Genomic DNA, 15,149 nt, shown 5'->3' on the forward strand with positions numbered 1-15,149 from the left:
ACGTTGTGCAATAGTTAATCATCAAACAAAAATGTAAAAAAAAAAAAAAAACGCCATTGAGAAATTAGAATATGCCATTACAATCAAATGTTTGTTGTCTTTTAAAGAAATTAGGAAGGACTATTTTAAGTACTTTTAAAGGCGGTTTTTTTTTGTTTCACTACAAATATGTGTGCATCGCGTAATTAATGTTGGGGCAGTAAATGAAGACTTTAAACGGGCATGATGTTTTCGAAGCGAACCGTCGTCAGAAGGGTAGCAAGCGCTTTTCTCCCCCGAGTCCACACGGGGAGGGCGGAGAGGATTGTGGTAGTGACGTCAGTGCGGCAGCATCAGCATCACTAAAAACCTCGCCAAAAACATCACTACACATCGACCAGTGCCGCACGTCGGGCCAAAAAGCGAGGAACCAACCAACCAACGGCCGCCGCACCAGCCCGCCACGTCTCTTGGGGCCGCTTGCGTGCGTCTCCTCTACGGCTACATGAGGAGCTAAAGGCGCCCGAACAAGCGCGGACTCTTGTTTTGTTTTTTTGGGGGGCTGTAGGGTGGACTTGTCCATAAAACAACGGAGCCATGGACGATGTTAAAAAGCAAAGTGCTCTTCTTCACGTCGCCTTTCTATTGAGTAAGTGATAAGTTTCAACAGTCGATTGTCTCCTAAATTTGAAACTTTTCTCTCTGAACCAGCTGCTGAAATTTCATCTTTCTTTTTTTTTTTTTTTTTTTGCATTTTAAAGATGGAAACGATCGTTTTGGTCCAGACTTTTAAACGCATTTGCATTTATTATGAAAACAAATAAAGACGAAGCTTCGAGGCAGATTCATTTGGGGTGAACTTGAAAGAATTGAAATTACTATTCGAAATTGATATTTGAGTGGTGAGACCCGTCAGAAAGTTAGGGAAGTTGACTCAAAAGGGGAAAAAATATTTTTTAATCAATTAGTTACCTACAGTATATTTTCTTCACAGTGTAGACTGCAGAGGGTACCGGGCATTTATTAGAAACCTTCTTTTGCATTACCTTTTTTTAATCTTAAAAAATAATCAATACCATATATTGTACATTTTAATCTTATCTATATGTAAAATTAGAGTGAAGTGTTAATCTGATGTAATGATTAAAAAATAAATCAGTATGGTGAATGAGGATAATTCACCTTGAAATTCCATACAAACTTTGTGTTGTTATAGTTATGTACGGTAAGCTTGCTGCTACTACATCTGCAAGTCATATGAGTGTTGTTCCAAGCATGCTTCCTTATTTGCATTGTTGATTTAAAGTGGCTTTTAAAGTGTTTTGCACAAAGATTGATTCATTTTGAAACGCTGGACCAGAATTTTTCATCTCCATTTTTTCACGTATTGGAAACGTGTGTGTGTGTGTGTGTGTGTGTGTGTGTGTGTGTGTGTGTGTGTGTGTGTGTGTGTGTGTATATATATATATTCTGAGTTTAATTAAAAATAATTGATTGGTGTACTATTTGTTTTTTTTCTTTCAATGTTTTTAATGTCGTTCTTCACATTAAGACAAGTACAACAAGAATAATAACAACCACGAAAACAATGTTAAAAACGATCCTAATCCTCCAACACGCCTGTGATCTCATTTAGATTTCGTAAACAACATCCCCTAAAAGGCTTTGGCCATTATACAACATAGGGGCTCCCCCTATCGTACTAAACACAAACCGCATGCACTTGGGAAAATTACGATCAGTGCAATCGATTCCAGACCAGTATGCAGTGAGAGATAATTAGGGGCACCTATCCAATTTCACTTAGTTTGTTCAACAAAAAACAAACACACATATATATATATATATATATATATATATATATATATATTGTGTGTGTGTGTGTGTGTGTGCGCGTGCGCGCGTGTATAAGAGAAAGCTACTACTGGCTTTCTCGTTGGATTTCTCATCAGAACATTTGGAGTAGCATTTGCTGGAGACCTGGGCTAAATTGCATCATTCGTCATGTTGGAGAATCATCAAAAATGTATAGCACCATTAATGAAGCAGGCTTTTCTGTCTCTTTTTAGTGAAATTTTAGTGGACTTTTCAATGGAATTCCTCCATCGACTGCATAGTATCTTAAATCCGTCAAACATTTCCATGTAACATTTACATACAGTGTAGAGTGTGAAGATGTAAGTTTACGCAACCCAGTATTCGACTATCAAAATTGTCACAAATTATTTTTTTAATCTATTGAGGAATATAAACATGGTATTGATATTTGAACAAGCTACAATAAGTCCAAGTGCAACTCCCTGCTATTTTCGGTCAGCACTCCATGCTGTGCGGCCTCGATTAACAATAAATATACGTCTGTTTTGTTCATCTTGGAGTGAAATTTAGACTTTGCAACTTATTAATCTTCTGCTCCCTTCGTATTGCGCTTAACGTTAGAAACAGCTGTATCACTAATTGGTCCCATATTGAATTGAAAAACAAAAACATAGAATTTACGAACTTATTGTTCTGTTGTCATGAATGTGATGCTCACAGCTTTTTAGCTTTTAGTTGGCCTGAAGCCGGCAGTATCCTTTGATTGTTATGGCCATGCCAAGCATCATAATGTTTTTGCCGAGTTTACGTTCTAATTACCAAAAGCTGTTTGGCAAAACGGAGTGCCCTACTTGGTCGAAACCAGAAGAGAGCAGTGCAAATTGTCTCAAAATATTTGCCTGCTAAAGAAGTTGAGTTTTGTTTGCTGCCAGCTAGCCCTTGGAGCAGACACGTTGTTGAACACTCCGGCTTGAGTGTCAATAAACACAACTCTCCGTGATTTTTACTCAGCTGCTGAACTAACTTGTCGTGTTTAAACTTGTGGAAAAGTCTCACTTATTTTAAGCCATTTAAATGTCATGCTGTGACAATTGAAAAAGCCTAGTTTGGCATTTTACACGAGATGTCATCGCCTGTGATTGGCTTGCAACCAGTCAAGGTTGTACCCTGCCTCTTATCCAAAATCTGCTGGGATATGCTCCAGCACACCCACGATCCTAATGAGGATAAGCGGTGTAGAGGATGGATGTCCTGATTGTGAGAACATGACCTCATTTGGCCCATAGGTAAGAAAATGGCCTTGTGCCATCGCAGTGAGGACCCAGAATGTCTCCCGTGAATGTTATCTGATGCTGGAAGGCAGCCAGGACTTGCAGACAATGTCAGAGAATGTAGTAGTTTGATCGTCGATTGCATTCTTGTTTTCAATGGCTCACTGTTTAGCTGATATCTTGTTTTGAATGGCCGCTGAACACCATTGCAAAGCTATTGTTCTGATTGGCATTGTCAAAAAAAGTTCTTTTTGGGAGAATAGACAGTCCATTGCACCCTCTCGCTACCATCCAGGAACAGGTCCATAATTTTTCTTTTTTGCCTCTTTTGAATATAGAAACAGTGTGCATGCACATAATGCCTCCCTTGACATGGCTTTGACAGCTACTTGTCCCGCCGCTCCAACAATCCTGTGCCGATGAGCTGAATCTTGATGGAAGCACGCGACGACTGGGCAGGATCTGGTCAGTGACGGACTTGTAGCGTGACATCTCGCCCGATCCAAGACAAAGAATGATATCGATCTGGTAGTCTGACAGCGTGACCGTCGTGACCGGCAAAAAAATTTGTCCGGTTTGACAAGGCCATTAGACAGCAGCCAAGTTGCTGCAATGTCCTCAAAACACACCAAATCAACAACAAACTCCACACAGTGAGCAAATTCAAAGAATGCAGTTTAGCTGAAATTGTTTGTCACTATAAATGTGAGCGTGAATGTTGGTTTGTGTGTATGTCCTGAGATTGACCTGCGACCAGTTCAGGCTGTAGCCTGCCTCTCACCCAAAGTTGGTATATTATATTATCCTTGTTAGAGTGGTGGGAGAGCTGGAACCAGTCCCACCTAACCCTGAACTGGTTGACAGTCAATCGCAGGGCACATATGGACAAGCAAGCATTCACACTCGCATTCACTCTTAAGTACCCAGAGAAAACGCTTGAGGGGACCATTCAAACTCCTCACAGGAAGGCCGAGGTCGAGATTTGAACCCCAAACCTTGGCAGACGTGCTAACCATTCGTCCTACTGTGCAGAGATTGCCTGAACCCTTTCATGCACCTTCTCACTTAATAACATGATAACATGTCCGCTGTAGTAACCGCTGTCCCTCAAAGGGTTAAGATACAAACAAACAAATGTATTATTTTGAGCTTTTTAACTATGTAGGTCAATGCAACGCGATGCTGAATACAAGCTTATTAAATCGCCGGTTATTTTTCAGCAAGTGGTCATGATGTGCACTGATCCAGCAATAGCCCTGACTTTCATTCAAAGAAACCTCAAAGAAATTCTAAGGCACACCACATTGCTGCGCACAAGCAAAAAAAAATATTCTGTGCTGTTCCCCACACACATTCACTGCATAGCTGTAGATTTGGAGCATGTTTATCCATGATTAAGATAAATATTTTGACTCAGCAGATTGGGTTGAAGATTGGCTTAACCAAATTTTCAATCCAATTTGGTTGAATTTTGAGCCAGCAATTTTAAGAGTGTGTACTTGTTGATGCTGTCCAATCATTTTCCTGAGAAATATACCCATTAGCCAATATGCTGCTCATTGGTAATGTGATTACCAAGCCTGGTAATTTTCAAGGAGAACATTTGTCATTACTTTACATGATTTGGAGGCTTTCCCTGCAGCATGCGTGAATTGGCTGCCTCGCACTGTCAGCGTTTGTCTGGCCCGCTTGCTTTTTCAGCTCTCACTCTCGCGCTGTATTGCCGTGTCGCTCCAAAATCTGCAGCAACCTAAGTGCTCGAGCCAAGTAGCTGGATGAGAGCCAGCTTGATGTTGCAGATGAAAGCGGCGCTTCCGAGGCATCGCTCGGCCGCCTGCTTCACAGACACGTGAACGAGCCTCCGCTCCTTTTTTTGTGTCACGCACTTGAAGGTCCTTTTCTTTATTCTGGTCATTAGGAACAAAGCATGGAAAGTAAGCAGCTTCGATGGCTGGAGAACACTTGAGGCATTTCCAGTTTGAGTCAAAAGCCTCGCACTCCTGTTCGGATTGTTTTCTGTTCACATTGGATTTTTTGATTAGTATATCACGCTTGCGTTTGGGCTTTTGTTTAAAAAGTGTTCTTTGTTGTAGTGCAAATTGGTATTCAGTTCTCCATATGATTTTTTTTTTTTTTTTTGTGTCAAATGTGTGTCGACAAAACAGCAAAACAAAGGCCTACGTTTTTCTTAGCTGCTCTTTGGGAGAGAGGCAAGGTACAGTACACCCTGGACTGGTCATCAGCTAATGGGGATTGTTCACACGGAGTTTTGATTATTGTTGACCGGTTTAATGTACGCCCTGTTTCTTGCGCAAATTTTGATCTTTTTTAATGTGCCAAACTGAATTGTTGGCATTATACTGCCACAAAAATCATGCATTTTCCTGCCAATTCAGTACGAGCAAACAAAATCCAATAACCACTTGTGGGGATATTGTTTGCCTGTTCACCAAGCACCAAAGGTTAAAATTCATTCATTGGCGTCGCCAGTAAATTAGATGAGATCATTGCCGGAGGCCTCCTGTTAGTGACAGTAATCCAATCTTGGTAAATATTTCAAAGTGAAAACTTTGCGGTGTTGGTTATTTTGATCTTCCATCATAGGAACGTCTAAACACATCGGTTTTGTCTTAAGTACAAAAGCACATTTCATCGAACACGACTCATGGAAGAAACGTGAACTATTTCTAATTCAGCAATTTCATAAGGCTCTCTCTGGGGTGACTTTGCAACTCCTGATGAAAACAGACTCCTGATGAAAACAGACTGTTTTCATCAGGAAGCACATACAAACAAGATGCTAACAAAGTGGCCAATGTCAATGGCTCCATGGCCGCATGATGTATCACAAGACTTGAGGGCACGTCATTTCAACGCCGCATCGCGTTACGGCCAAAGTCGTCGACGTGGAGTTTGTTTTGTTGCACAAATAGGAAAGAGATATGCTCATTCATCCATGCTAAAGCGCAAGCGGTGACTCACACTTGAGAACTGCCGTAGATATTGGTTAGTCATAGTGATGTTCTGATCCAACTTCAGAAGCAGACTTCGGCTGGATTTACACTGCAAGTCCAAGTACGCTATTCTGGTTAACTGCATTTATCCATTCTCCATGTACACAAGTGAAACACATCGGATCTATTATATACTGATCTAAAGATAGCACAATCTGGCGATCACACTTCATTCCTGCAAAACTGTCTTTCTCTCAAGCAAAGTGCCAATTGGTAACATTCGCATCAACACATTGTGTTGTTCAACAAAACTGCTTAACCACATAAACCAGACCAGCAGGCTGCAAAAAAATATAACTAAGAGTAGCTGGGTTTGTTTTTTCTCCCATTTGTTTGTTTGCCTGCCTCATTTTAATTAATTAATTAATTTATTTTACGCAGAGGGGAAAAGAAAAATGCAAATTTATTGGACACTAACATCTTGTCATTATAACTTCATATAACTGGATTGCTTCTCTCCACTTGGTCCATGGGCCTTACGAGTCACAAGAGGGCACTCTCTGAAAACCATTAGCAATCAATTTAGGTGGTTCAACAAACAGTCTTTGTTCTCCATGTTAGGACAGTTGCCATCTAATGAAATTTTATTCTCACTGCCAAGACCATTACTGCATGTTTTCGTTTTTACTGCAACAAAACACGAACGAAACCACCCAGTAGTGGTCCACAGTGGATCCTCGCTATTTGAGGGGACAAGAGACCAATCCTTGTCATCAACGGGGAAAATAGACAATTTCCACTCCTTAAGCGTTTGTACCCACCGATAGATGCAACAAGATGGCAGCAAAGCACTTTTTTAAAAATTAGACAAGGCTATGGCTTGAATTAATGAAACTTCCACCCTCCAGTTCAACAGGTACCACCTGATGGCACCAAAATTATATTTTTGTATTAGAAATGGCTTTGACCCAAACACAAACATAGCAAAAAGGTGAGATTTCAGCAATAAATATATATTATAGTCCACATATTATGAAAAACGGACTTTTAAATGGCTGGGATACAAATTGGTCTGTGCAGTGCCTGCCGTTTGATTCAAGGTACTGTTGTTGAACTGGGTTTAAATCATACCTCACAGAGGATTTTATGATACCATGGATGCGGACCCCTTGCCAGACGGTTCGATTTGTGGTGTACCCCAAGGGCAACTTTGAGGTCTAACTTGTCACATTTGACATCACGCCTGATGGTGGGCCAAATGTTCAAAGGTTGTGCCCACTCCCACGAGTTTTGGTGAACTGCGCAACATCAAGGATGTTTGACTTAGTAGAAAGCGTTTTGCTTTGTTTTTGCCCCAGTTATGAATGTCCGTCTGACATCGTCTTGCTGTGTTCTTGCCAGGTGTCGCTATCCTTTCACTACAGCGTGAGGCAAGTTGCCATAGCGACAACAGAGGCAGAGTCACTATTGTTTGATACGTTATGTCCTGATTTTTAATTGGCAACAAGTGGCAGGTTGGTGTTTGTTAAGTTGTGAAAGTTCTGCATCATTAGTGAAGTTTTATAATGAAGACATCTGCTCCTCCAGTTTTCTTGATAATATTGCTCCTGGACCTGTTTTAACTTGTACATTTTAGACGCATGCTTTCCGAATCGTGTACTCCTCCTCTCGCCCAGTCAGCTGGGATAGTTTCCCCACATCGATGTGGAAAAGTAAGATAGAAAATGGTTGGTGAGATTTGCAAAAAACAAGTTACTCTTCAAAAGTGATTCTGCTAATCGACTCCGCTCCATTGTTGAGGCGCTTGATATTGGATCATCCAGCGCTCGGCATTCAGTCCCTCCTTATAAATTTCAGCCACGCTGATCAACATGAAAAAAAAACATCACGTTAATGTAAAGAGGGCACGTCACCATGCCGCTGAGCTTTTACTTTCGAATAAGATCAACATGCCAGCTTGCGGTACTTGTGCTGAGTCACCTTGAATTAAATGTTTCCTGTATTAGTTTATCTTGTGCTGCCATTTCTTATTAAAGCTGATTTTCATGGACTTGAGACCACACACACACACACACACACACACACACACACACACACACACACACACACACACACACACACACACATTTAGATATAGTGTAGCACATGGCCAGAAGCAAGGGTTGGTTCAAACAACTGCATCATGGCACATTTGAACTGTTAACTGAAGTCAGGCTGCAGCCACTTGGGTCATAAATGAAGTCATGGGACTTGATTAGTTTGGAGAGGGCTGATTGATTGCACATGAATATTTGTAGGAGGTGTATTCAAAGGTGGCAAGGTCACTAATTTAAGCAGTATGGGCTGTTTGGACAAGGATGTGCATACTCGCAGCCAATGATTCATCAAAAGCTGCTTAACTGGAGCTTAAACAACTTAAGTTTGAATGATGACATGGCTGTGAACTCTCTTGCCCCCCTTCGCATCAAAGTCTCCTAAAGCCCAAACAATCGACACGTATTTTGTGTTTCATATATCATGTTTGACTTGGAATTGCAGGAATCCTCAGCAGAAACCGAACAGAAGTAACAAAATAAACACAATAACTTATGAAACACCTTTTATAGTTACAGCTCATATTTTCTATTCCAAAATTAATAACGTAATTAAAATTTTGGGATGTACTCGAAGACTATATTTGGACCAAAACGAAAACATATATAATAAATATAAACGGGTGAGGGCAGCCCGATGATCCAGTGGTCCAGTGCATACAGGAAACCGTGTATGTCTATTTTTAACACAAAATCCGACTAAAACCTTTTTGAATTTTCATCCACTAAAACTAGACTAAAACTGGAATAGAAATGGCTAAAATGTGACTGAAACTAATAAGCATTTTTGCTCCAAAAACTAAGACTAAGACTAAATCTAAATTGGCTGCCCAAAACAACACTGCTGGGTTTCAGTGCGCTCGGCGGACACGCTCTCATCATTTGAGAGCGGAGACAAGAACTTGATTTGTTTCCCATGAATGAAAATTCTTCATTTTATCAATCAAAGTAGTTTGTAAAAGCCGACAAAGCAAGGCTTGTGACTTTGTCATATGAACGGACTTCCCTAACTACATCAGAGACTGACCAGAACAGAGAGAGTGTGCAAACATCATTGACTTTGCACTGCACGGGCAATCAAAGCCGTACTCACGCATTTTGTACAGTATTCCCTGCCGAATAGAAGCTGCTTTATCTTCAGAAGAGACGACCGACCATTTGTGAGCTCAGAATGGAAAGGCATGCAAATTGACCTTGGCTCTTTTGCTTTGGGGGAACTTTCCATTGGAATCAAGCCACAAGATGCTCAAATAGAAATAACACCGTGGCACGTTTTTCCTCTTGAAAAGGGCCAGCCGAATTTGGAGTCACTGATCTTCAAAATAGACTCATGCATTTGGCACTAGCGAGAGGACATTTTGGCAGCTGACGTGTCAACTTTTACAAAGTGATGTTATCAGCTGCTGTTTTGGAGTGGACAAGGCCCTAAAGATACACACAAGATATACACACACACACACACACACACACAACCCCCTCTGCCCCATGTAAACTTGCTCGGCAAGTGCCCCCAAGCTATTCTGTCCTCTTTTGAAAAAGTCTGCTGCAGTATTAACATTTGTCTCTGCTATGTCACTGACTATATTTACTGGAAGACGTCAAGCATGCCATGCAGTATTCCAATCACATTCATATGTGTGTGTGTGTGTGTGTGTGTGTGTGTGTGTGTGTGTGTGTGTGTGTGTGTGTGTGTGTGTGTGGTGGATGATGAAGTCAGACAATGTCATTTAGTAGCATCATTGAGTTAGCTGAGCTCCATCACTGAGAAAGCGCTGTAATCGAAATGAAGAATGATGCTTGTGCATTATAATTGTTCTCTCTGCCTCAGTAATAAGATATATATACGGTACTTGCACATCCATATTACTTCTTACCTTCTTGCGTGGATTTAGTATCTCTCTCTAACTGCAGGAAATGCACAGTTAGTCTGAGCCTGAATTTGTTTAGCATGGAGGAAGGAAGCCGCAACCCTGGCCCATTGAGCAGTTTTGAAACTCTGAAATTAAAGAAAAAAAAGTTTCAAACGGATGTGATGTCCTGACATGTGACTGTCCCTCTGTAGTGCTACTGTAAACCAGTAACGTGAATTTGAGGCAAGGCATAAAGTTTATCGTGTTTAACCCTTTCATACACCCTACCTGATAACATGATACGCTATCCACTGTAGTAACCGCTCTCCCTGAAAGGGTTCATTTTCTCATTACCCCGGTAACAGGTTTGTTTTACTACAAGTGTGACATGTGCTGTAAGAAGATGGAATATCTTGCAGTCCATTGCTTGAGGACGGAATGTGGGGTAGTAGATACAATCATGATACGTGCAGATTAAAGCTAAAACAGTAACAATTTTGTTCTGGTCAATTCACATGTAAGCAGCCCGACTTCTGCCAGCAGCCTACTTGCAGTATGCGGCAAAGTTGTCAGATGCACTTTTAATTTACTGTGGCTCAGTGGGAATAAGGGATGTGACCTGTCAAGGTTTTTTTTTTTTTTTTTTTTTTTTTTTTTTAATGGATCAGGGATATGTTAAGCAGGTGGAGGGACAGCAAAACATGGTTCTAGTCCATGTAAATTAATGTTGCTGTGTATTTTCAGTTGTGCTATATAGTATTGAGGGCATTACGTTAAGGACTCCACTTGTAATTGCCTCCAACTGCCATCCTGTGACAGACTGATGAGACTTGAATTGAAGAGTAGAACTCGGACTCGATGCCATCACATTCAAAACAATGAAATGAGAGAAGTGTCAATAATGAAGACACAAAAAAATGAACTCAAGTAGATAAACTTTGAAGTCTTTTCATTTTTGGAAGACTGAACAAATTCACTTCTAAATTATGAACTGAATTGGTTCATTTTAAAAATTGGAGGCTGAACTTTGAACTAGATCGCATTGAAAATGAACTTTCCCAACACTGGGCACTCTTAATAACCCTACGACACATTCCAATAACTGTGCGAGTTTCCGAACGGTCGGAGTGGAAGAGTATCAACACAATCGGAATCGATCCGCCCAACCACCTTTAGTTGTCATGTTTTTTTTTTTTTTTTTGTTACTTTCTCTGACCTAAGGCTAAATTTGTAACATACGTTTCACTAGTAAAGTCATAATAACAGCAAATGTGTGAAAAAAAAAACATGTCTTGGCCATAATAATAACATGGAATTACCGGTAACCAAGAAAGTCGAGTTCAGTCTCTTTCGAGAGCTAGCTTTATTTGACTCCTGGAAATTAGCCACACGAAAGATTTGGTCAAGATTTTGAAATGAATCTGCGATGCCTCATGGATAAAACACAATCCTCTGAACACGATACTCTGTGGGTTACAATCGAGATGAGCAATTTACTGGTGGTCAGGACCAGCACTATGTTTCACTTCAGAACCAAACGCTTGAATAAAATTGAATGAGAACCACGCAACCACAGTCACCACCGCTGGGTAGTTTGAGGGTAACCACCTTGCCACAGCCTTCATCCTTAAGCAGCATGTTATATCATGTTGAATAACAGAATGAAGGGTCAAAATGTTGATCCGTTGCTGTTTTGACTCAAAGCAATCGGATTATTTCCTTCACTTTTCCCATTTCAAATGTTCCGGACGGAACAAGTAGATGAGCTGGTGGTAAGGAAAGTTGTTTGAGATTTTAGGGGGATTCCAAATGTCATTTAATTTGAATAATACCCCATTTGTGTTTTATGATTAGTGTTTATATTTAACCCTTTCACGCACCCTGTAATCTGATAACATGATAAACTGTCCACTGTCGTAGCCGCTGTGCCCGAAAGGGTTAATGATGTCCCTTTTTTTTTTTTTTTTAAACAATGACATCGTGCTTTCTTGCATTCAGGAGGCTCCATAGCTCAATTCATCCTACAAGCATAACTACCATTTAATAGCTTCACGCCCTTGTTAGCTCTCCTGCTGCTTTTATTAAATAATTTCATTTGTCACGCTTGCCCTTTTTGCCCTTGCCCCAGGGATGTCTTTGCACAGTAACGTGGCTGTTTAGAGGCAATAGCGAGGGCTTATGTTGCAGTGATCTAGAGCGACACCATCATCGTTTTCCTTGTTTGCCGGTCATGCTCCTTAAATGTCCACCATATCACGTGTGGCGTCATGTGCCTTGTCAATTCGGCGTCATACCCGCCCCCCCAAGCAACATGTTTACAACAGAACCTCAGTGAACCACCACGTGTAGAGGAAACAGCCAAATACTGAATGGCGTTTTCTGCTTTGACCTGGAACAGCAGATTAGAACATCTCCTTATCAGCTGACCGAGCACCCTTTGCTTAGCAACCTCTTACAGATGAGTGCTATCACTGGCGCCATGGCCAGGTGCAAAAGTCAGTTAACAAGAGCTTAGTGGTCTCATTCATTTGGATCGGATATTCAAACAGTAAATGAAGCCGCAAAGACAGAAAGGCTTTGGCACGTCATCGGGGAGACAATGGCGGTTCGAGACCAATTTTACTTAAGGGGCCTGCCTGGGGCCAGGGGTTCTGTCAGAGGGGGTACAATTAATGTGGGCCAAGAAAGATAAAAAAATCTAAAGATGACAATTCAATCGACCTGTTTTGAATATTGAAGCCAGGAACTTGATGTGGCACCAAGCTGTCTTGAAGCTCTTCCTCCTGTCCCCCATCAAGGCCCTCGGGAAGTAATTTAGGTCAAACCGCATTGGGGGCCGGGGACTAAGACTGTAAATTAGCTGAAGCTAGACATCTTAAAAAAAAAAAAAAAAAGGAAAAAAAAGCAGTAATTTATGTTTGTCCCTGCATACATGCAATTTTTTTCCCAACGTAAACTTGTGATGTTGTTGAATGATGATGCTGTGGTGTTGAAACAGTGCTCGTTGTTTCACATTTATTCTGTCTGCTTTTGTCTCATCCTTTTCTTTTTCCTCCGATAGAGCCTCTCTTCTAAAAAGCAGTATTTCCCAAGTCCTCTGGCTCTTTCTCTGTGGTGCCCTCAACTAGTGTTAGCTTGAAGCATTTGATCAACTCATGCTGACATTAACGGCTTGTTTGGCCGGCTGCTATTAAGCCTTTCATGCACCAATAATGATAACCTGTAACCTGTTAACATGATCGGCTGTCCACTGAAGTAACCGCTGTCCCTGAAAGGGTTAAACGCTTGGCTAATTACGAGCTTGTGTTCCCCCCCCCCCCCACCCACATATCATGAAAACTTGATTGCCATTTTTAGTGGTGCGCCAAAGGATCTGACTCGAATGCTTAGTCACACGTATTGGCACTGCCATCTGTGTTGCCGCATCATCACAGTTTAAAAGGGAACGTCAATTGAAAAAGGTTCCGGATGTCAGGAAACTTGTAGGTGATGACGTAAACTCATACATTTGGCCTCCCGGTGATGGTTTTCTCCCTGGTGAGCCGCAGTCCTGACTTGTCTCCGATGATCACTAATTATCATATGTGATAATAGGGCGCAGGACTGTTAAGTTTTTGATCAAGTTTGAACACGCATGCACGGAATTGGTGTATTTTAACCCTTGATCTACAGCAGGAGTCACTAACTCCAGTCCTCGAGGGCCGCTTTCCTGCATGATTTAGACGTTTCCCGCTTCCAGCACACAATTTTGTCATAATGACTTCGAAAGAGTGCTGACTTCCATGTTTTCTTTTCTCTCTCCTCAGTCTGCAGCCACTGCCACGCTTTTCTGGATGGTTTTCTAGAGGACAACCCGTCAGATCAGCTTCTCCCTCGACACTCCGACTCACAAGAAGACAGTCAATGTAAGAGTTGTACACATGAGGACGGGCAGACACACAACTCTATTCAGTTAGGTTGATTGTTTTCATTTGTCGTAGTCAGGAATATGCGACTCTCTGAAAAAACAAAATGCACTTTGGTCCCGACCACATAAATGCCAAGAATTTTAAATACAATTTTCGAGGCAGCCCGGTGGTTGAATGGTTAGCGCGTCGACCTCACAGTGCAAAGATACGGAGTTCGATTCCGGCCTTCCTGTGTGGAGTTTGCATGTGCAAGAATTTTAAATACAATTTTTGAGGCAGCCCGGTTGTTGAGTGGTTAGCGTGTCGACCTCACAGTGCAAAGATACGGAGTTCGTACCAAGACTGACCTGTGAAAGCCAGCATGGTGCCAAAGAGCATCCACACTGGGAAAACGCAAATTAAGATAGATGTAGAAGGCATGGCAACAACACAATCAACTTGTTTTTGACCATCTAGATCAATGGAAGACTCGAAACTGTCCCTAGGTGTGAGTGTGAGTGCAGATGGTTTGTGCGTCTATGCAGATCAATTGTAAATATATTCTTTCAATATACAATTCATAAAAATGTATTGTGGCAAAGTATCAACGAATCTAATAATACCGCATACATGAAGTCACATGTATCAAAATCTTCTTCTCGATGTGTGGCTGGCCAGAGAGTGACCAGAGATGGCCACCACGTAGCTCCAACCCCATCACTGATGATGCGAGTCTATTGTCGTACCAAGACTGACCTGTGAAAGCCAGCATGGTGCCAAAGAGCATCCACACTGGGAAAATACAAATTGAAGATAGATGTAGAAGTCATGGCAACAACACAATCAACTTGTTTTTGACCATCCACATAACATATTTTAAATTCCAAATAAAGGACGTGCATTATTTATGAGCGGCGACATCTACTATTTTATAAGCAGGGAGGAAAAAAATTACTTTTAACTCCCCCACCACCAGTGAATAATCACAAAGGATGCTCCTTTGTTGCATTTGAGAAGAGAAGAAAAATGCTCAAATTAATCCCAAATGTTGGTGTACCCTCACACTAATCCCAAATTTCTACGAAATTGGTCTGGAAGTTATACACAGCAATATTACAAATAATTACTCTTTTTTCCTCAATCTATGCCAGCAAAATATAATGACAAGCTGAACACATAACTGCTCTCCACCAGAGGACATACAGTTCAGAAATAACCCGTGTATCCACTTTTTGGGACATTGTAATTTGGTGGTGTGCTGTTTGATTTTCCTCATGTAAAAAATATGCCTTGGCTC

General features: G+C 41.2%; 1 protein-coding gene across 1 annotated transcript in view; it reads left to right on the forward strand.

Moving 5' to 3' along the window:
- The first annotated feature begins 232 nt into the window (after positions 1-232).
- Positions 233-15,149, forward strand: part of ltk (leukocyte receptor tyrosine kinase) — a 53,361-nt gene continuing 38,444 nt past the window's right edge. Inside the window, exons 1-2 of the mRNA XM_019887288.1 lie at positions 233-628; positions 13,772-13,870. Of these exons, the coding sequence (XP_019742847.1) occupies positions 577-628; positions 13,772-13,870 (151 nt within the window). The 5' untranslated portion in view covers positions 233-576. The remainder of the gene's footprint in view (positions 629-13,771; positions 13,871-15,149) is intronic.

This window comes from Hippocampus comes, unplaced genomic scaffold (assembly GCF_001891065.2).
Source record: "Hippocampus comes isolate QL1 unplaced genomic scaffold, H_comes_QL1_v1.1 scaffold176, whole genome shotgun sequence".
In the NCBI taxonomy this organism is placed as follows: domain Eukaryota; kingdom Metazoa; phylum Chordata; class Actinopteri; order Syngnathiformes; family Syngnathidae; genus Hippocampus; species Hippocampus comes.